Here is a 21,924-nt window from a genome sequence, read left to right as displayed (position 1 = left end):
CCCCAGGGACGGTGCTGGTTCCTGTGAAGTAAGAATACAGCCTTGAAACTTCACGTTTTCCCTCCCAAACTCACGTTTATTTTACTGTTAGATGCACCCTGGCTGTCAGGAATTCTGTTCCTGCATTCACTCTCACTTTCAGTATTCACTCCCTGACCTTCACCAAGCCACTTGCTCTCCGCAACCCGTTTGCCCTTGACGTGAAACAAGAACAACATACTCCATGGAAAACATTCTGGAACCGAAAGATTAAATATTCTGGATCCGCTAAGTCGTGTCGTTGCTGTCAGCCAAAATCTCTTCCTCCCCAGCTCAGAGGTTGCCTAATGCTGTTAGTCACACTCTCGATGCCTCCCGGCTCTTTAGCAGCTTAAATCCCCAAAGTGCTTTTTGGACCATGGTGATGTTTGGTCCTGTGTCAGAATATTCAGCCCTTTACGCATGCTGTTTCTGTGTCAGCACTTGGTCGTGACACCTCGAGTCCCTCTCTCCATGGCCACTTTTGCAAATGTTTCCCATCACTGAAGAGTTCTGGGTCCACTGAAGAGCTCTGGGTCCATCTGGTAAACCCCCACACCGCCTGTGTGGACGGAGCTGTCAGATCCAGCGAGGTTTCTGGGCAAACTCTCACTGCTCCCCACGACTTTGCTAAAATATTGCATCCTGCATCTTTGCAGCATAAATCCCCCCGTGGCTTCCACCTGCACCCCTGTCACCTCCGTGCACCCCAAGACGACCACCACACCCGCTGCAGCTACGGACGGACCGGGGAGCAAAGGGGAGGCAGCGGGGGGGGGTCTGTAAAGGATTCCAGCCCTGCCTTCACCCCCGGGGACCCCCTTGGGACCCAGTGCCCCGGCGGGGGACCCCAGCACCCCGGCATCGGGCGCAAGCCCCGGGGCTGCGCCGGGGGCTGCGGGGAAGAGGGAGGGAGAGGCCGGGGGAGGCTTAAAGCGGCTCGGAGGCGCGGCCGAGCCCAGCTCCGCAGGGCGCTTGTGCAGCTTTAAGGCGGTGCCGCCGCTCTCCGGGCTCGGCCAGGCACCGGGAAGAGGAACTGGGCTTTTGCACTGCCGGGTCGGGGACGTCCCAGCGCCGGGCCCCGGCCCGCGGCTCCCGGGAGCCCCCCCCGCCCGCCCCCGGGACCCGCAGCCGCCTGCTCGGTGCTTGCTGCAAGGGAGGGGATGGGGCGGGGAGGCCCCGGGGCGAGGACGAGCCCCTGCACCCCCTCCGCATCCCCTCCGCACCCCCCTGGCACCCCCTCGCACCCCCTTTGCTCCCCCTCGCATCCCCCCAGCTCTTCCCTATTGCATCTGCCAGGGGACCTGCTTGCGAGGTCTGCTTGCTCGCAGGTTGCGTGCTTGAAATAAAAGTCCCCCCCTCTTTCCCCCCCCCAAGACACCCCCCCAGCTGCCCGAGCCTCCCTTCCCACCATGATTTTGCTGAGCAGCATCTTGCACCTCCGCCCCCCCCGGCGCTGCGGCCCCTTGGCGGGGCTGGGCAGGGGGCCCGGCCCCTTGGCGGGGTCCCGCAGGGCGCTGCGGGTGCTGGTGGACATGGACGGGGTGCTGGCCGACTTCGAGGGAGGCTTCCTCAAGAAGTTCAGGGCCAGGTACCCCGACAAGCCCTACATTGCCCTGGAGGACCGGAGGGGTTTCTGGGTGTCGGAGCAATACGGGCGCCTGGGACCCGAGCTGAGCGTGAGTCTCTGCATCCCCCGGCTCCGCGCGCGCCTCGTGTTCGCTCTGCGCCCTGCTGCTGCTCCCAGAGCTCCGGCACGAGGCACCCGCTGGCCCCTGGCTTGTGGGTGCAGTGCTGGGAGGGTGGTGGGTGCTGGCCGGAGCTCCCACCCGAATGCAGGCACCGGTCTGCACGCAGCGGGGCTTCCAGCAGTGCCTCTTGTCCCAGAAATCCAGCATTTTTAATGCACGTCTGTCTCCTTTCCCTGCATGCACGGATGGAGATGCAAGGAAAGGAGATCTTTCAGAACATCTGTTTGTTTAAAAAAGAAGCAAAGTCGCTTAGCTGGATTGTTCTAGCTTCGATTTGGCCATGCTTCATGGGTTGGTTCTGTCCCTAGATGGATTTATTTAGTTCCTCAACAGCAATGTGCGCGGTGGGACGCAGCAGAGGAGTTGAGAGCTAACCATGCAATTGATGCTTCATGTGAGAGCTTACTGAAAATTAAAAAGACCCTAAGCCCTCACATGTCTGAAAAATATTGTGATATGTTTTAGTAATTAAAGCCTAGAAGCAGGAGCTCTCTCTATGTTGTACTTTATCTTTCTACAAAGGGCTCAGTGCTGCAGAAAGTCGGTTTCTGCTTCTGCGAGTTTACCATCTCACTTGGAGGTCTGTGGTCTTATCTGAGGCTTGTAATTGCACCAGTTGAAAGGAGTTGCAGCAGATAAAATACTCTTCTTTAGTGGCACAGAGGCTATAAGGAAGGGAGCATGCGTAACGTCCAGGGCTTCCCACTGGCAAAGTCCTTGGTGGCTCGAAGAGCTGAAGGAATGACGTGTCCCCGCTAGCTGGGATTGGTGAAAGGGGAATGGAGAACATCCTCCATGCAATAAGGCAGATGCTAAAAGTTTGACAGGGGTAATGCATGATAAACCTTTTTTTTTTTTTTCCTGGATGTTAACTACTTTGGATGTGTTAAATGAACTCATCTTGCTTCAGCCATGGTAAAAACCCCAAAACCTTGGGCTGAACGAGTAAAACTTCAGCAGACCAGCCTCAGGGCAGCCCCGCTTTCAGCCTTGCTTTCAGGCCAGGGATAAGGAGCGTAGAAGCTGCTCGGTGGCTGTGGGCACATGGGACATTCCAGTTCCCCCGGTCAGAGAGCACCATCGACCTGCCGAGGAGGCTGGAAAGCAGGACCAGAAGAGTCCAAGCGAATGGAGAACAGCAGCTCAGTGACACAGAGAGCCTGCGAGGATGGGGACTTCTGGATGAGTGGGGAAATCGCTCACAGGGAGAGCTGAGAAGAACATAGAGGTTCACAAGCGGGGTCCGTCCTGTTTGGCGCAGGGTGGGATTTCCAGCCCGGGGGATTTTTTTCTCCCTCCTGCCACAGGGAGTTATTCTGGCTCTTTGAGCTAAGCAGGTCTTTTCCTCAAGATGAGCTTAGTTCTTCCCCCATCGAGCTTGATTGCAAAACGCTTTTTGACATAAGTGGAAGCAGAATAGCTACGGAAGTCGTTGCTGTAAGAAAACACTTGAGCACCATTTGAAGTGCTTTGCTGCATGAGGCCACGTTTCTTAGCTGTCTCTTGTGCAACTACATTCAGTACCTTAGAAATAAAACATCATTGCCCACCGATCTAAGGCAGAGCAACTGGAGTCTGCCTGGCCCTTTGGCAAACTAGTAGGGTGGCTGCTCTTTTCATGCTACCAGGAGGCATTTCTGCTGGCTCTCTTGCACACAATCGGTGCGTTTCTTTTTGAACAGGCATTAAGATGGGTATGAAGAAGTCTTATTTTTTTTTCCTCTGAGCTACTGATGTTTTCTGCCCCTCAGGCAAAGGAGTGCAATAGTGGGTCTGATTGGGACAACCTTTTAAGTTAGGTGTGCCTGATCTCGCATTACCTGGGATTTTTTGGAGAACTACATGGGTTCGATTCCAGCATGTCACATTTAATGTTGCTCTGTGCACAAATACGCAATGGGTTGCCTGTTCTCTTCCCCCAGTGCAGATGTAGTAAGGGCAAAAGATGGTGGGACAGTGTAGATTCCCACTTGTCAGGCAGGGTGAGTCTAGCTGGCCTGTCCAACCTGTCTGGTTTTGGCTATGAGCTTATTTAAGCACCATGTGAATGCTGCTGAGGCTGCTCTCTCCTACCCTGATGCTCTGCAGGCTCCTCCTTAACTTTGCAATGCAAGGAGGCCAGGAGGGATTGAAAGTTCCTTCGTCCCTATTCCTCCACCCCAAATAAAGCAGCAGAGATGCTCAAAATCGAGGTCAATCCTTCAGGGCAGGGCTCCCACCAAAACCTCCCGGCTGTGGCTGCAGCTGCTCGGCTGCATTGCAACACCGGGCCACGGCTGCTTCCTCTGCCCACATCCACGTTGCAACACTCCCAAGCTCTCCTCCCCAAGGGCCCCGTGTCTGTGCAAAATAATTGCTTTTCTTGGCGATTGAGAAGCCGTTACCTGTCTGAGGGAGCACAGGGAAGCACAGGAGCTCTGGATGCTGTTCCTTCGAGCTGTGCTGGCACCATTGCAGGCAGCCCCTGGACTCTGTCCTCGTCCCAAGGCTTTGCCCCCTGTGGTCTCTCTTTGCTCAGCTCTCCCTTAGCACCAGAGCAGTGCACCCGGGCTGCAGACCTGGATATTATGTGTTTCAAACCCTTGCCTGGAGTTTCTTGCTCCGTTCGCCCGGGCATCCCCGAGGAAGATTGTCAGCGTTCATCCTGACATATATTTCATCCTGTATTATTACATTGTCTCCTACGAGAGCAGCCCGGCTGCAATTTTAAGTGATCTGGTGGAGATAAATAGGGCAGAGAGCGTCTTGAGCTGAACTGCATCACATTGCAGCAGGGGTACCAGGCCACTTCAGCTGGATCCACATGGAAGTTCCCCTCTGGCCACAGACCCGAGGTTTCGTTCGGTTCTGGACAGCTTCTAGAAGAAAGCCCTGGGCAGTAACCGCTCTCTTTCCCCTCACAGGAGAAAGCCATCAGCATCTGGGAATCAAAGAACTTCTTCATCGAGCTGGACCCGCTCCCCGGTGCTGTGGAAGCTGTGAAGCAAATGGCAAATTTGGCAGAGTGAGTAGAAACCTTCCTGTGGTATTTGGGGACGGACGGGGGAGCAGCAGTGGTGTGCAGGCTGATTTGCCTCCTGGCAGAAGTGCTCAGTACAGCATCGGCACTGAAAATGCCGACCAGCCCGCCGTGCACGGGAGGAAAGAGGGGATTTTGACCCACAGGGTAGTCACCAAGAGAATCAGCCCCGTGCATCCCCTTCCCTTCAGCTCTCTGCACCCAGCGAGAGTGGCAAAAAGGAGAACGTGCCTGTGGGTGGGATCCTGTGCGAGGGGGGGCTAACAGCTTGTCACCGTTTCTCTCGTGGCAGCACCGACGTGTTCATCTGCACAAGCCCTATCAAGAAGTACCGCTACTGCCCTTACGAGAAGGTGAGCAGGTCCGAAACCCGGTTCCTCCTCCTGTACCGTGCTGCCCAGTGAAGCCCCCACGTGCCTCGGTCTGCCCAGCTGCAAACCAGCAGCACCATTTCCCTGCCCCACCAGGAATGCTGTTCCCAGGCGTCTTCTCAGCGCGGCCGCTCTGCCCTCGGCCGAGCTCTGCCACTTGCATGCACGCGGTCTTAATATTTCGTCGTGATGCCAGAAGCTGCCTGGGTTTAAAAGAGCTTGTTCTCCAGCAGCGTCTGAACCCTTCCCGCTAACAAACCAATTCGGCGGGGTGTCAGAGCTCGTGTCACCGCACCTGCAGCCTGCCTCCCCTCACTGCTCCCCCTCGCCTTGCAGTACGCCTGGGTGGAGAAGCACTTTGGCCCCGAGTTTCTCGAGCAGATTGTTCTGACGCGAGATAAGACGGTGGTTTCTGCTGACCTGCTTATAGACGACAGGCCTGACATAACAGGTAAGGGCGCTGTGGGGTGGCAGAAGTGACTGTGTACGGCCCCAAGGGGCAGATGGCATTGGGGGTGGTGGGTGCTGGTCCCTGTCCGGCTGATGAAGCTCTTGTCAGGGGGTTGTGTCCACACTTGTGAGCAAGATCAAGCTCTGTGCCTTGCAGAGGAGGAATTGGGTGAGCTGAGCTCTCTCCTTGCTTTGCAGGGGCCGAGCTGAACCCCAGCTGGGAGCACGTGCTCTTCACGGCCTGCCACAACAGGCACCTGCAGCTGAAGCCCCCCAGCCGCCGGCTGCAGTCCTGGACTGACGACTGGAGGGCCATTCTGGACAGCAAACGGCTGCCGCCCGGCCGGGCCACCTAAAAACCAGCCTCCCGCGGCCGCTTGGGGCTGCGGCCGCCCGCTCGTCGCCCTGCGGAGTCCTGCTGAAGGCTGACACCACGGACAGACAGACAGATGCCGTCCCTAGTGTGGAGAGGAAGAGGAGGGGGAGATGAAGCACCAAGGACCCCAGGAGTGGATCTCAGCCCAGCCAGGGGCATTTACTGCCACATCTGCACCCCCAGCATCACTGTCCTCCTCCGGCACGGCATGGAGTGGCTTTCTGTCCCTCTGGGGCATGGTCACACCCGTGGTGGAGTTGTCCTCCGGCTGGCATGAAGGATCCCCATCCACCCTCGTCCCTGAGGAGCTGCTGCAGCTACGCACAGAGGGGCTTTAGAGCTGCTTTGGGAAGAAGGGAGCAGATGTTTCTTTACACAAGAGCTGCAAGAAACCATGCGGGCACTTGCTGATGGGACTGGCAGAGGTGAGGGGGGTTCTTTACCCTGTCCGAAGGCTTTTCCACCTTCCCCAGCTCTGGGCACTCGCCTCCCAAGTTTCTGGGGCTCTTCTCCCACTGCCCATCACTCAGGCCGCTCACCCTGGGCATTGCTCATGCAGCAAGCAGGCAGAGCAGTGCTGGCAGAAGCCCTTTTTGGAAGCCCAGCAGCTTCTGCAGGAGCTCCCGTCTCACCCTGCGAGCCAGTGATCTGATGGATTTCAAAGCCAGGGAGGTCTGCACAATGCTGGCTGCACGGTCCGTGCCCCATCTCTCTCCTCATCGTGCCCAAAATCAGCCCGCCAGGAGAGCTCTGGGTGTGCGCCCACCCAGAGGCGGATCCTTCTGGGGATGGATCCTTCCACGCAGAAAGCCTTGGGTGGTGCAAACCACCAGGCTCAGGCAGCGGGACCGTCGATGCTGCCGAGCTGGTTGCCTGATTGTCTGGTTTCACCTCGGGAAAGCCGGCCGGGGCTGCGAGTGGCCAGCTGGAACAACGGGCACTGAAAAGGGAGCGCTCGGAGCAAGCGGCAGCTCCAGGAGGGACACGTTTAAGAAGAGCTGTGCCTCTTCTTTCCCTGCCTGGCTGGTTCCCACCTCCCTGAGCCTGCGCCAGCCCCTGAACTGCACCACAAAGCAGCCGCTGCTGCTTCTCCTGCTGGCCCTGGAGAGGAGATGTCCTCGTCCTGGGGGGACACTGCACTGGGTGTCCCCAGGCAGAGCCCTGGGGACGTGCAGGGTGCGGCACGGCCGTCACTGCAGCTCTCGCAGGGGTGATTCGGGGTATCCAGCAGCACTGCCCACCCCATTTGGGATCGCACCACTATCCCCTGCTGACCTGGACCAAGGACTTGCTGACCACGGGGGTAAAAATCCCCGCTGGGACGTGTGGCATGGGTCAGCCACCCCGTGTGCTGTTCATCAAGCCTTTGGCTTCCCTCTCCTCTCTTCTTTTGGCCCCATCAGCAAAAAAACAATGTGAGCTGAAAGCCACGCAGCCAACAGACAGCACATTTCAGCAGCAGCAGTTGCCCCACCACGTCTGGGACTCCGAGGGGCTCTCGAAGTCGGTGCTTCTGAATCCGTGCCTTCCCCAGCTGCTGTGGGGCCAGGGGTGAAGCCCGAATTGCCTCAGCTCTTTCTGAAAGCTGCCCCGTCTCTTGGGATGGGGAGGTTGTGTAAAGAGCGTACGGTCTGGGAGTGACGTACCGCAAGGATTTAACTTTTTTTTTTTTATCCTGTTTAAACCACTTTGTGCTTCTCTGGGCGCGTGTTTGGGCTGTGTCTGCAGTGCCAGCCACCTGAGGAGCAGCTCTCCGTCCAAGAACAGCCCTGGCCGGGGCTTCGCACGCAGGGAGCAGGGACAGCGGGCGAGCACAGGCAGCTGCTGCGGCTGCCGAGGATCACACGTGGCATTGCATGGGCTCCAAGTTCAGCTTGTCCCTCGTGGCACCGTTTAAACAAGAGCTGCCCAAGCTCTCCGGAGCCCTTTCCTCGAGCTGAAACTGGAGCAGGCACGTTGCTACGGCTGCCCCAAACCCCACATCTTTTCCCAAAGCTGGGGCGGACCCAGGGGATGCAGCTTTCCAGGTCCAGATCCTTCCCCCTTGGTGCGTTGTGTGATGCCAGAGAGAACACGTGGATTCCCACCAAGTATACTTGAAAGCAGGGCAGGAGTTTGTCCCTGTATGAGACCCTGCCTGGATGCACAGAAATCCCGCATGGTTGCCGTCCTGTCGGGGCCATGACACGGCTTTCCATCACCCAGCGGTGTGGTCCTTTTAGCGCTCGAGCCATTCTGCAGCCAGCTGGGATGCACAGAGCTTTTATTTTTAAACGCACATCTATAAAACAGAGGCTGGCGAGGAGCACTGCAATAAACACCGGGGTTTATTGGCATCCGGCTTCCCAGAAACAGTTCGGGTTTTGCAGTTTCCCACCTGTGGCTCTGCCTTCTGCGTGGGGGTGCTGGGGGGGGGTTTGCACCTGGGGCTGGGGAGTCCTTGGGGGCCAGAAAGCCTGAAACCAGCCCTGCCAGCACAGCAGTGCCATTACACAGAGTCCCCGTGGGCAGAACGAGAACCAAGGGGCAGTTTTAGTGCTGGGAGGGATGCTCCAGGCAGGGAACGGCCTCCTGTGCCCTCCTCCAGGATCAGCGTGGCACAGAGGAAACAAGCGCTGACGCTGGGACGAAGCATGGGAATTGTTCTTTCCCCTGTTGTTGTTGTTCCTGTTGTTCTCATTTTTTGTTTGTTTGCTTGTTTGTTTTTTCCTGGCAGTAGCTCACTGCCACATCCAGCTTTAAGGACAGTTTGAATTTCCTCTTCCAGCTCAGACCACTGCATTCGATGATTGCAAGAACTCCTTAATTTAGCCAGTTCACCGGTGAGCCCAATCCTGCCACAGCTCGGACCCTGCCTAGATGCCACGGCAAGGAAAAATGTGGTACAGCTCGTGCCCGAGATGTGCATTTCTGAGCCCGAGCCCCGACGCTGGGGGTCCGCAGGGAGGATGGGGCATTCAGAGCAGGGCTGGGCTGTGCGTTTCCGTGCTCTGCTATGACATCCGTGAGCTGGAGGGGAAATCCTGCTGGAGCTCAGGCACAGCGCGTGTCCCTGGCACTCTCAGGGTTAACCAAAGAGCGTAGATTTGGGGCTTTTCCTCTCTGTTTGGGCTACAAAGAGATGCATGTTCCCATTGCCACGCTGCAAAGGAGACGCACAATAAACTTTTCTGTGCCACAGGCTCAGCCTCTCTCTGCGGGGCGGTGGGCTCCGGGGGTGCAGCTGCCTTTGGGGACTGTGGGCTCTGGTGGGACAGGGGTGCCCAGGGGCACCCATGGGCTCCTGGCCAGCTCGGGCAGCACAGCCCTGACCAGGTATGCACCCCGCAAATGCCACCATGGTCCCAAAAATGTGCCCAGGGGGGTGGTTAGGGGAACAAGCACCTCTCTGCCCTTGTGGCTGCGTTTTGGGGCTGCCTGCGTGGCGGTGGCACTGGGGACGTGTTCCTCAGCAAGGGATGGAGCGAGGTGCGGGGACCTGCAAGCGGCACCTCCCCTGAGCAGGGGGGAGCTGCAGCCCCCTGCCCAGGAGCCTTCGTGCCCTCCCCGCAAGCAGGGGCTGCACCAGAGCCACCCCCACGCCCCCAGGAGGTGAATGTGGCCCCGGGACAGAGCAGCACAGGGACGAAAGGATGTCAAAAGCAATGACAGCACCTCGAACATCTAAGCACTGGGGGCTGAATTGGGGCATCACCCAAAATCTATGGGAATTTCGGCTGGTCCCGGAGCCTGGGTGTAGGGTGTGGGTTCAGGCCCCCCCTGTAAGGACGTCACCCCCATTCCAGCCCGTTTCGGCACACTATGGTCCTGCTTGCAGGGCCTGGCAAGGGCACAGCAAGCGATGCTCTCGCCCGCATTATTCCTTAGCTCGCTCTCAGGTTGGCCGGTGCCCAAAGAACTCGAAGCGGGGGCTGCGGGGCCGGGGTCGGCCCAGCCGTGCCGCGCGGGGGCCAGCCCTGACGCAAGGGCTGCGGGTGGTGTGGGACAAAGCCAGGGCAGGGGACGGAGGGGGGCTGAGTCACCCGAATAACGCAGGCAGGGAGCGAGCGGAGCCAGCAATGGCTCGGCCCCCGGCGGCAGCCGGACGGGGCTTTCTTTGCACCTGCAGGGCTGCTGCGCTCCATTTCGGTGTGCGGAGAGGAGCAGGATGGTGCCCGGCATCGCCGCTCGAGGCCAGGGCCTGGAGGCCAGCAGCTGGCACGCGGGAGGGAGATCCACGGGATGCAGGAGAAATATCCACTAGAGGGGACTGTGTGATCGCGTGTGGGAGCGCGCAGCCGCCAGGCTGGCCTCGGAGCAGGATCGGGCTCCTCCATGCAGCCCCCTGCTCGTGCCACCCCTGTGCAGCCCAGCCCTGCAGCCCCCCAGCTGCCCTTTTGTGCCCTTTCGGCAGCTCGCCCCAGGCCACCCCGGGGCGCACGGGGTGCCCAGAAAGGCGCCTGCAGCTGCAGGCGTGGGGGAAACGTGCCGACCCCGACGGGCAGCCAGGCCTCCCCACGGCCGCTTGCTCGCTCCCTGCGAGGATGGGGGAGAGACCGGAAGGGTAAAAGCTTAAAAAGCCTGTGGGTCAGAAGATTTGGGGATCTACAGAGTCCATATGGAAAATATCCCTGGAAAAATATCCGTGCTCTGGCCCCTGGCATCCCTCGTCGTTGCCATTCTCCTCCCGCTCCGTGCCTCCCTGCTCAGCTCTGCCCTGCTTCCCCCCAGGCCCCCGGCTCTCCCAGGGCTGAGACTTCATCCGAAATCCCACGAAGGGCCGTTACTTTGCTTTTCCTCCCACTCGTCCCAAAACCGGAGCCTGTTTCGGGGGGCAGAGCCGTGGGTGGTGAGGGCTGGGGGAAGCAGGGAGCTTTCTGACGGATTCCTCTCGCCCCCCCAGCACCAGGATGCGGTTTCCCTCCCCGCAGGATTTATGGGCTTTGCCCCTCTCTTTGTACACAAGGACTCGAGCGATGCATTCCCTGGAGAGGAATAAAGCTTCCTGCACCCAGCAGCGTGGGGAGGGCAGATCAGAGCCCGCAGTGATGGCTGCAGCAGCCCACCCGCGTCCTTCCAACAGCCAACCTCCTGGCAAAGGCCCCACAAAATGTTTGTGCCTGGGCTAACAAACACCCCGTGGAACAGGCTGTGTTGGACGGGAGCCTCCAGCCCTCCTTCTCTCCCCGGGGCCGGGACCCGTGGCTGCCTCCTGCCTCGCTCGCCGTCCCCACCGGCCACCAAACCTGCTGGCAGCGTCCCATCAGCGGCTTTTCCCTGGAGCCCACGGTCCTGGAGCACGTTGAGGCACCAGAGCACCATGTCCCACCGCTTCCCCCACCAAGACAGGGCACGGGGCTGGGCTCCAGCATCCCTGGCTCATCCCACCCACGTTCCTGGTGGCTCAGAGGGGCTCAGAAGTGCCCGAGCATTTAGGGTTGCGCGTTCCCAAGGAGCCACGAGCACTTTTCCATCTCTCCCCTCACCTTTGCAGCCCCGCTGGTGACCCCACGCCCAGCGAACCCTGGGCACTCAGCTGCTTGCTGCACCGCCCAGCCTTGCAGCGCATCCATCCAACCCGCCGCACGGGCCAGGCAGAGCGTTCCCGGTACAACTCCTGCCCTCGACACGCGGCATTATTTCCCCAAAACCCAGGAGAGCAGCGGCTGGCCACAGCCTGTCCCCCCCCCCCCAGCAGACCAAGCCGGATTTGTCCTGCTCGGCGGTGGCTGCTTCGTTACCAACTAGCTAATTCTTGCCGCTTCTTCTCTTCAGGCATTTGCAGGAGGGAGGGGAGAACAAAACAGCCCTCGGGGTGAAGTTACCTTATTAATTAACGAGGCTGAGAGCTTTGCAGATATTGCGCGGAAGAAGAGAAAAAATCAGGAAAACTGGGCAAAACCAGAAAGGCCCAGGTTCAATTGTCAGACCAATTAACCTAGATCCGTGCCCTCCCTCTGGATGAATAGCTCATTATTATGTACTTGCTTAGGCCCAGCTCCGGGTGGAGGGAAATTAAACTCAGACACTTAACGAGGCAACCCGGTGTGGAGACGGGATGCGGGGGCTGCCCCGGGGAAGCCAAAAAAAAAGCGAAGCAAGGGCGAGCTGGGACTGTAGAAGTCCGTGGTATCCGGACCATTTGCACCGTTGTGGGTCCAAAATGTGGCTGGGCTGGGGGATGATTTGGACAGGCCTGGTGATGGTGCCGAAGGATAATTCCACGTGGGCTTTTTGGTGGTGGAAGAGAGCAGGAGGAGGAGGAGGAGAAACAAGCAGGAGGCTCCTGCAGGCTCCTGCACAAGCACGAAGGACATTCGTGCACTTGGGGCTTTGCACCATTGCTGTGGGTGTTTGAAGTGCCCCAGTCTGGGTGCCGACATGGCCCGTGAGCCCAGTGACCCCAAGGAGTGGCTCTGGGTTTTTGAAAATTGTTTTTTTTTTTGGCCAGGATAGATTGTGGGGAGTGGGCAGGAGGCTGTGGTTTAGCCAAGCGCTCAAGCATCTGCGTAATTGCACTAGCCCTGCTCAGCTCAGCAAGGGGTTTAGGCAAGATAATTGGTGTGCTCGGTCAGGGACAAGGTGCCTTGGGAGCTCTTTTGTCTGAAGAAGGGAAAAAAAAATCATTGTGAGCCTTATCAGTGACCCTTTTCTCCTTGCCCTGTGTTAGGACTCCTCTGCTTAGAGAGGAGGAAAAAATCCCCCATTAGTGGCTTTCAAATCTATACCTAATAAAAAAGCCACTAACCCCAACAAGTCACTGAGGAAACTGGCCGGTGCCACAGCAGAGCAGGCTTTTCCATCTGTAGGGCTGGTGTGTTGGTATGCAGTGGGAAATTTAAAAGCACCGTACGTGAGAAGCCTGCAGGCTTCAATATTAGCTCGAGAACAGATAAATGTGCTTTTCTTCCGCTCTTGCTAGCTTTAAGCTCCCTCATTTCCAGCCCCTCGGCTCAACCCCAAGCGTAGCCCCCATCCTTAGACAAAAGCACCTTGCAGCATGCGTCGCAGGGGTACAGCTTGCTGTGGAACGCAAAACAGGTATCTTTAAAGAAAAAGGCACCGGACACCCTAAATTAACCAATTTTAGCTTTTTCCAAGTGCCAGGCATCCTGGCTGCCGTTCCCAGCAGCCCAGCCACTGGCTTCCCTGTGAGCAGCTCCGCTTCACTGGCCAGGAAAACAGAGCAGAGCCCCGGGAGCGTCGGAGCCCTTCTCGGGAGCAGAGCTCCAGCCCTTCCTTCCCCAGCTCCATCCCTTCCCCAGCTCCATCCCTTCCCCAGCTCCATCCCTTCCCCAGCTCCTCAGCTTCCTTCGCCCTTAAGCCCGTTCCTGGCAGCTGCTGTGGCTCATGCTGAGAGAATTGTGCATCCCGAGACGCCCAAGCTGCCACAGGGCGAACAGAGGCTGGCAAAGGGCGAGAGGAGCCCAAACCGCCCCGGGCTGGCAAACCGCAGAGGCCCCAGCCACACAATGAGCCTTTTGGGAAGCCACAAGCGTTCTGGCTGCTCCGTGAGCCTTTCTTGGCATCCCCGGCACTGCTGCCCTGTGTTTCCAAGCCTGTGCCCAGGGCATGACGCGCAGCTACCAGCACCCTTTGGTGCATCGCTCTCCCAAGCAGCTCCTGGTCCCGAGGGGCTCTGACGGACCCGTGTCCTGAAACAGGCTCAGGATTTTCCTGCAAGCTCCCCAGGATTAAATTAAAGTGGATTTAAGCAGATGATCACTTCTCTGCTCTTCCTAGTTGGGAAAATGGGAACCATCGCACCGCGCTGCCCACCAGCGGTAATTAATGTTTGTGAAGCTCTGGAAACTGCTGCATGCACACCAAGAGCTATCAGCACGATTATTGCTGTGCTATTTGTTCCTGCTCCCGTGTTTTCTCTTCCTTGTCCCAGAGGGTTTCTCCTCCTCCCTGTGCAGATGTATCAGTGCCGGGAAGAAGAATCAGCGCTTCCAGGTCGGGCATGGCTCTGGCTCTGACTCAGACCCCAGTTTGCCAGCCAAACCCTCCGGCCGTGCCGGCACCGCGGGGCTGGGGCCGCCAGCTCCAGGGCAGGAGGAGCGGGGTGGGAGATCGGCATCGTCGTGCCCAGCCATGGGTGAGCTGGTCCTCGTGTCTGCGAAGCCTCCGAGCTCCAGAAGCCTTTGTCCTGCTCAGTGTTCTCAGTGGTCTGAGATCCTTTGCTCCATTAACCTCACCAGGCAGGGCGTTTCCGAACATCCCCACCACCACCTTGTTGATACCAGGCTGGTTTGAAGTGGCAGCTTGCGGCTCAGGCTGGAAAGAAGCTGCCCAGGAGAAAAAAAAATGGGGCAGGAACCAAACTGGGGAAGCTGTGCTGAAGGGAGATGTGCTGAAGGGAGGCAGCATCTGAGCTACGCTACGGTGGGGCACCGAGGACACTTTTGCTGCAGTCGCCTGCACAAACAGCGGAATAACCGGGCTTTGGAGGGGAGGTTTTGCCTTGCACCATCCTTTTTTCCCCCCCCATAGCAAATGCCCGAGATGAAATGAGACTGAGAAAAATTTGGGGGTGGATGCAGGCAGAGGCTGAGCTGCCGCAGGTAGCCCCGACCCCGGGCCGGAGCGCGTTTGTTTTGCTGAGGTTGTTTGGGCCAAACAACGAGTAGCAGAAACAAACAGCTACGGCAAGCGTGCGATAAATATTTTCTGCGTGGTTTGAATTATCCGTGACTTTTGACCCCAGATTAAATGTAGTGTGTAACTGGTGGTTATGCATTGAGTCATCCGAGCAGGCTAATCGCAGGAACCCCCTGTTCTCCAAACAGCCTGCACCCCGCGGGTGCCGACTGCCGGCCGCTCACGTTTTCTATCCGAGGCACCCTGCGGGTTTTGCATCATCCTTTTAATTCAGTACTTACAAAGCATTTTTTTGTCCGGCCGGTATCTCGAGCTCAGAACAAAACAAACCCAGCAGCGCCGTAAGCGGGCAGCCCAAGGCAGCCAGATTCCCCACGAAGTTTTGCCTTGATGCTCAGCCGCTCCGTGACTGCTCCGGTGTCTCGTAAAGGGCTGGGCTCACGCTGCAGCGTTTTGCTCAGCAGGAAAGGCCTCTCCTCTCCATCAGCAATTCTCCTGAAGCGCGAAGAAATAGCCTTTTGACTTCTGGCTCTGCGTGTAATTTGGGTGAAAATGAGCATCGGGCTCGGAAAATGTTAGCGGGAGGTGGTGGGCAGGGAGACGGGCTCGCCATGGGGATGCTGCACAGTCCTGATACCCCCTGGCCATGCGGAAGGACTCGGCACAGCTTCCCCGAATGTGGGGCAGAGCAGGGTGAGGGGCAGAGAATTATAGAATCAGAGAATCACAGAATATGACGAGGTGGAAGGGGACCCACAAGGATCATTGAGTCCAACTCCTGGCTCCACACAGGTCTACCCAAAAATACAGACCATACTACTGAGTGCCACCCGGCACCAGGGTAACCTCAGGCTGTGGGGACAGATGCTGGTTCATTTCAGCAGGAATAAATCACAACTACACCAACCTCTTTCCTCCTGCAGCAGCTCACTGGGCGGCAAAAGCCCAGTGGGAAGAGCGTGACCCCGGCGCAGGCTGGCCGTGCGTCCCACCGCACTCCCGCAGAGCTGCCCCAAAGGCGTTTCAGCACCAAAGGCTCTTTGTATCGGGGGCCGGCCCCTGTCCCCGACTGTCCCAGGAGGGATGCTGGTGACGCGGGAGGCGGGGGACGCCTCTGCCCCAGGTTCGGGAGGGGACAGCCCTGTCCCAGCTGCCCGGGGGATGGTGGTCCCCAGCGGTCCCCCAGCCAGAGCCAGGTTTGGGGTGACCCCGGTGTCCCAGCACCCTAGCTGTCCCCAGCTCCTCGCTGGTTGGAACTGGTGCGGGTATTGGTGCTGAGCTTTCACTTGCTCGGCCAAGGCGGTTCTGCAAGAATACAGAAACGGCTGGAGGGGAAAATCCACGGCTTGGTAAACAGAGCTGAGCAAGGCAGACCTCTCACCCAGGAGGGCAGGGAGGAGGGAAGGGAGCGTGGAGCCGCCCGGGGGCACCCAGGGCTGGATTTCAACACGCAGCAGAAGACAAAGCGCTTCTGTTGGGTTGTCTGGGTCCCGAACCTCCCCGCTGCTCCCCAGTGCGGGGGCGGCTGTTTGGTCTGGACCCGCAGCCCCGCACTGATAAGCAGGAGCCAAGGAGGAAGCGAGAGGTGGCTGAGTGCTGGGGGGAACGCGTCGGGGTGTGGGGGGCATCTGGGGATGCTTCCTTGTCCCCCCGAGCACGGGAGGGTGATGGTGCAGGGAGCAGAGGTGCCCGGGGCTGTGCAGAAGCACGTTTGGGGTTTATCGGACACCCCAGGGCTGTGCCACGTGGCTTGGAAACGGGGCAGGGGGTGCCAGGAGGGGTGATGGCCCCATGGCCCCATCGCCCACACAGAGCTGCCTCTGCTGGGGTATGAGCCCACGTCCCAGCCGGCTCCGCTCCGATGGGCTTCCCCCCTCACCTGCACCCACACATTTCCCTCCCATGCAGCTTCCAGGCATTTTTTGGGGTGTCCCAGGCCCTGGATACTCAGTAGCCCCTTATATCCATGGCCCCTCTGCTTTGTTTTAGTGCTCAGCTTCTTTCCCTGAGCCCGACACCGGCTCACCCCGTGCTGCCTTCGGCTCACCCGTTGTTCTCCCAGCGGTGCCATCTCCTTCCGCACCCATCCTGGACAGGAGAAGAGGAGCAAAGCTCCCCCGAGACACCAAACCAGAGGCAAATATTTGCGCTTTATCAACTCGTACCTGTTCGTCCTGATGAGGGATCAAACATTTGCACCTTGCGGCCCACCCTATGGATACCACCTCGGTCCCCAGGGCACGTCTGTCTGCCCCCAGGGTTTTGCTCCCCGTGCCGGGTAGGGTCAGGCCAGGACAGCCGTGCTGTTGGGTCCCTGCCGGCCGCGACGGCTCCGTCCCGCTCCACCTCCAGCATAAATCACGTCTGGCCGTAAATCCCCGCCAGCCTTCAGGGACCCGTCCCCGGGGGGGGCCAGGGGTCAGCCGTCAGGCAGCGAAAACAAAGACCTTGTTTTTGGCTGGCGGGGCTGTGATGCGGAGACGCAAACAAGAGCTGGCCCTGCGGCACCTCGCTGCGGCACCGAGCCCGCCGGGCCCCGCGGGGCTGGGGCGCAAAGCCTCAGCTTTCGGACGGATCAGGTCCCTGACCTGCCTTGGCACAAGGCATGGGGGACATGGGACAAGGTGTAAGGGACGAGGGGCTCAGCACAAGGCTGGCCAAACACCACGGGACACACGAACGGCCTCACATCGGCTTCACTGCCGTGGCACAGACGATACACTTGATTTTCCGAGCGAGCTCCTGAAGTCCCTGCTGCTGAGGTTACCTGGGAGCCTTGCTTTCCTTTTGAACCCCGTGTTTCCCTATCGAGACAGCTGCAGAAAGCCTGAGCCTGTGCCGGCTGCTAGGAACTTGCCTCTCACCAAGATTAATCAGCCCCTGCATATCGCAGGGCAGCTCGAGCGGCTCCCGGGCGTTATCAGCGCCCGCAGCGCTGCTGGGAAGTGCCGGCCAGAGCTCGGCGCAGACGGTGGCTCCCAAACACGGGGACGTGGCAGGGTTCAGGTGATTTCTCATCAGTGGTCAGCTCCACAACCTCCTACGGGAAGGCAGCGGGTTGTTTTCCTACCTGTGGGTGTGGGAGGTTGATAAGGAGGCAGCCAGGAAGCAGCGAGCTGCCTGGGGCTCCTTGGGGCAGGCGGTGGGTGACGGTCAGGTATCCACTGGCTATGGGGGGATGGAGGGATTTGTCTTTTCTTCTTAGAAATACCCCTTTCCATACCAGAGGAAAAAAAATCCCCTATCATCTGTCTGCTGCCCACCTTTTGGCCACGGTACCCAGCAGCAAACTGGTGCCAGCCCTGGGCTCCCCAGGCACGTTCTCCAAATTTTGGTGCTTCAGGGCTGCACTGTCCCTAATTCCTGTGACTTGAAGGGCCTCGGGTCCCTGGATAACCCCATTTTTCAGCCCTCTTTTTCCCCGTGTGACGATCGTAAGCTGCCAGCCCACCGCCCTCCTCTCCCTGGCTGCATCCCCAAGGTTCAGGGGCTGCTCGGGGGGGGGGCACGAGCGAGGTTTGAGGGGTGAGACAAGGCGGGGACCGCATTCCTCGCACGCTGGTGTTCCACCTGAGTGCCCCCTGATGCCGGGGGCAGCGGGCACGTGTCCCACCAGGCAGCGGCACGGCCGAACTCGCTGAACTCCCCGGGCACGTGAGCTGCGGCCGGAGCTGCTGGCGCTTCCCCCGAAGGCTGTCCCACGGTGGGACCCCCTCGGCCCCGCCGCCGGGTGAGATAGGGGAGAGCCCTGTCTGCAGCCCTGAGCTGGAGCTCTGCCGCCGAAGGACAAAATGGGGCTGGGACAAGGGTGCAGCGAGGCCGCCCGCTGCGCACGGGGTGCAGCATCACGGCCCCCCCCCCCCTCCTCCCCGGCGGCAGCCGGGCCGCTGCGATGTCCCGGGAACAGCCCGAAGGTCCCGTTCCAGCTCCTGAACTGAAAACAAAAGTGCGGCTTGTTCCCGGCCTGTTTTCAAAGCCAGAAAGGTCGGGGCCGCCAGAGCCCTGCCAGGCGCGGTGGCATTGCTGGCTCCGACGCCGCTCGGCGCGCACGGGGAGCAGCGCGGGGACCGGCACGTGCCACAGCCCAGGTGTGCTGGGGACACACACGTGGGAATGCTTCCCCTGCCCCCAAATGCAGCCAGGTCGGGGCGGCACATGGCAGTGAAGCACCAAGTACCTGGAGGGGTTGGTGCTGCTGACATCCAGGGCTTTCTGCTGGGGTGGGCAGGGGACAGATGTATGAAATCCATAGGGCAGGAACACCGCACGGCCCTGCCGTCGGCACATCGGGCTCCGAAACATCCCCTCGGCCCTGTGCTGGGTGCCTGTGTGTGTTGTCACCTGCTCAGCGGAGATTATTAGCAGAGAAAATCGTTGGGCACGGAGACAGGAGCTCAAGGGACGAGGCAGCGACTCTGTCACCTGGAAATCAACCCCAGACATCCGCCCTGGCTCAGCTTCCTCGAGCGCCGCTCGATGTGCCCGTGCCCTCTCTCCTCTCTGCCGGATTCAACCTGGAACAGACAGAAGGAGAGCGGGGCTGAGTGTGCAAAGCTGTTCACACATCCCGATATCATCAGGGACAGTTCTGCCGTGGACCCCGTGCCTCTCCCTGCCCGCCGTGCCGGGACCACCCTACCCAACGGCCCCAAACCGTCCCTGCGAGCACCCCGCGTCCCCAAGGCAGCTTTGCATTCCTGCTGACTCAAGCCGAGAGCGCACTGACATTCGTTTTGACCTTTCGAATCACAAGGATGTTCTGTCCTTCCCAGCCAAGTACAGCCTGGCCACCCCGTGGGTGGATTATAGTGTATATACAGCGGCTGTAAGTACGGATCTGGCACCGGGGAAGCGCGTGCGTGCATGGGCTCGGCTGCCTTCAGGTGCATGGGTGCAGCGGTGCTGGGATGAGCATGAGGAGCATCCTCAGTGCCCAGCTTCCCTCCTGGGGTGCCAGGGTGGATGTGGCACAGGGTAGGAAGGAGGGAACGGTGGCAGGAGAGACACCAAGTCGCTGGCTTGGCAGGGGAGAAGGGCTCCTGCAAAACCAGGAGCCACAGATGAGCCCTCGAGCAGCCACCCCCTTGCTGCCAGCTCCAGAGGGTGCTCCCAGCTCCCTGAATTTCCCATCTTCCAGCTATATTGTGCCTTTGGTTTGAGAGAACATCAAGAACCACAATTAGGATGCAATGTGCAATTAGCCCTGGTGGCTATCAGGGACAGTGCTCTCCCTCCCGGCTCCCCAAAATCCAGCTCTGGGCAGGAGGCTGTTTCAGTACAAGATGTACCCCGGCCCCAAAAGCTGGGAGCGGGAGCGAGCTGATAGGAAGGCAGCACACTGCAATTCCCAGAGGTCTTAAATATGGTCACCGACAGAACAGATCGATAGGGCTAAATGAGCGTCTTTCTCTCTAGAGAGCAGGGTGCAGGTTGTATGGCTCATATGGGGCTGGGGGAGCCATCCCCATCACCCTGTCCCTGTAAACCCCTTCCCCTTGCCCCAAGCCCCGCTGGAGGCCAGGCTCTGCCACGTGGCTGGCTCCAGCCCAGGCTGTCCCGGCCCGGATCCAGCCACCTTGCAGCCCCATGGCGCCGGGAAGGCTGGCGGCTTTGCGCTCCCAGCCCGGATGCCCTGCTTATCTCTCCCTTCTCTTGGCCTGACACATTTTTTCCTCTCTCTCCTTGCCTAACCAGTCCACAGGACTCTTATCTCAAGCCGTGAACCACCCTTTCCCAAGGCATTTTCAGCAGCATCCTTTGCAAACCCATTTCCAGGGGGTTGTACATGGCATTAGGGGCTCAAGTGACAACCTGGCAGGAAAGCCTTTTTGCTTTTATGCCACGTTGATGTCTCCAAACCCCCTCCTGAAGCCAAGGCAGGGTGTAAAACAACCCCCTTCTCCTGGTAAATGCTTCCAGGCTTCTCAGGCTTCCTGCAGCTGGCCCTGCCTGGGAGGTGGCGGGTGCCCAGGTCCTGCAGAGCACTTGATGGTGAAGAAACCAATGCCCATTTGGGGTTTCTGCCCTGCAGCTGGTCCGTCTGATGCCCAGGGGGAAGGGGGCTGCTTGCCCCATCCCAGGTGCGTGCACATCCACGTGTGTTCATGTATCCCCAGCCCTCTGCATCCCACAGGGTCGCCGTGGTGTCTGGGTGAGGGAAGGGCACTTTGGAGACACGAATCCCCGGGGGTTTGGCTGTATTTCATTAAAACGCTGGAAATCCCACATTCGCATGCCCTCGTGTCCAGGCTGCCCTTTGGAAACCATCCCTGGCCCGTGCCTTGCTCCGAACCATGCCAGCAGCGCAGCGCTCAGCGGGGGCTGCTTGGTGCTGCAGCTTGGTTCAGGGCGGCCAGAGCCAGCCTGATTCAGCCTCTGCTGGCTCAGAGGAGCTGCTTTCCACCCCAGAAATAGCAGCTCGGATGATGCTCTCTGCAGCTGGGGATGACGATGCAAAAACGCTCGTTATCCAGCAGGAACAATTAGACTTAGAGCAATTATCCGTGCAGGCGCTGCGCGATGCCGGGATGGGCCGGCCGGCGGCCAGCTCCCGGGCGCAATCCCCGTGGGGCAGGGGAGCAGTGCCCAGCCCTGCCAGGAGGAAGAGCACACCAAGCAGGAGCACCACGAGAGCCTCCTGCAACACCAGGAGGGGCCATTCTGCATGGGAAGGACAACCAGGGCAAGGGAAGGGGTTGTCTGGAAGCCGAATGTCACTCTCTGATGACATTTGTTTGTATTCGGATTAAGGACAGAACAGAAGATGGTTCACACCTAGGCAGCTAGGGACCGAGCTGCCTCGCGTGGTGCTCCTGCCTCCCTCCTTGCCAGGCTCCATCACGGGAGAAGTGGGGCTGGGCTCAGCTTTATCTCTTTATCTATTTAGAAATGGGCAGCAGCCGGGGCTGGATCGAGCCCTGGGTACCTGATGGGCACCAACCCCGGCGGCAGCTGCCGAGCAGGGCTGCAGGGCACGTTCCTCTGGGGGCAGAACTCAGACTGCTGGCTGAGAAATGCCCATGGGGAAAACGCGTAAAAGGGCGATTTCTCAAATTTCTCAATTCAGAACAAGGAAAGCTTTTTGTTTTTCCCCTTGACATTGTTTAAAAACCTCGTTTCACTGCTGCTAGAAGTAATCCCTGCTCCCTGACGGCTGCTTGGAGCCAAAATCCCAAACCAGTCCCAGGCAGATAAACAACCCCTCCCTGAATAAATCAGAGTGCAGCCAGGCTGGAAGGAAAGCATTAGGGCAGGTTTGGATGTGGCTGGGTACTGGATCACCGGCTGATGCCCAAGGAGTGGCCGGGGAGAGGGGGTGGGAGCTGGAGGAATGTGGGGAGCGAGCTCTGGGGGAAC

The 21,924-nt window shown here is 59.1% G+C and overlaps 1 protein-coding gene across 1 annotated transcript; it reads left to right on the top strand.

Moving 5' to 3' along the window:
• Window positions 1-1,043: 1,043 nt before the first annotated feature.
• Window positions 1,044-9,165, top strand: NT5M (5',3'-nucleotidase, mitochondrial). Its single transcript, XM_083799748.1, has 5 exons — window positions 1,044-1,697; window positions 4,673-4,773; window positions 5,081-5,141; window positions 5,496-5,610; window positions 5,808-9,165. Exons 1-5 carry the CDS (start codon window positions 1,431-1,433, stop codon window positions 5,963-5,965), a joined length of 702 nt encoding a protein of 233 aa, XP_083655874.1. The 5' UTR covers window positions 1,044-1,430; the 3' UTR covers window positions 5,966-9,165.
• Window positions 9,166-21,924: the final 12,759 nt, after the last annotated feature.

This window comes from Anser anser (genome assembly GCF_964211835.1).
Source record: "Anser anser genome assembly, chromosome: 15".
Classification (NCBI taxonomy): domain Eukaryota; kingdom Metazoa; phylum Chordata; class Aves; order Anseriformes; family Anatidae; genus Anser; species Anser anser.
The sequence above is the reverse complement of the archived record's forward strand: the minus strand, read 5'-3'. Positions and strand labels throughout refer to the sequence as shown.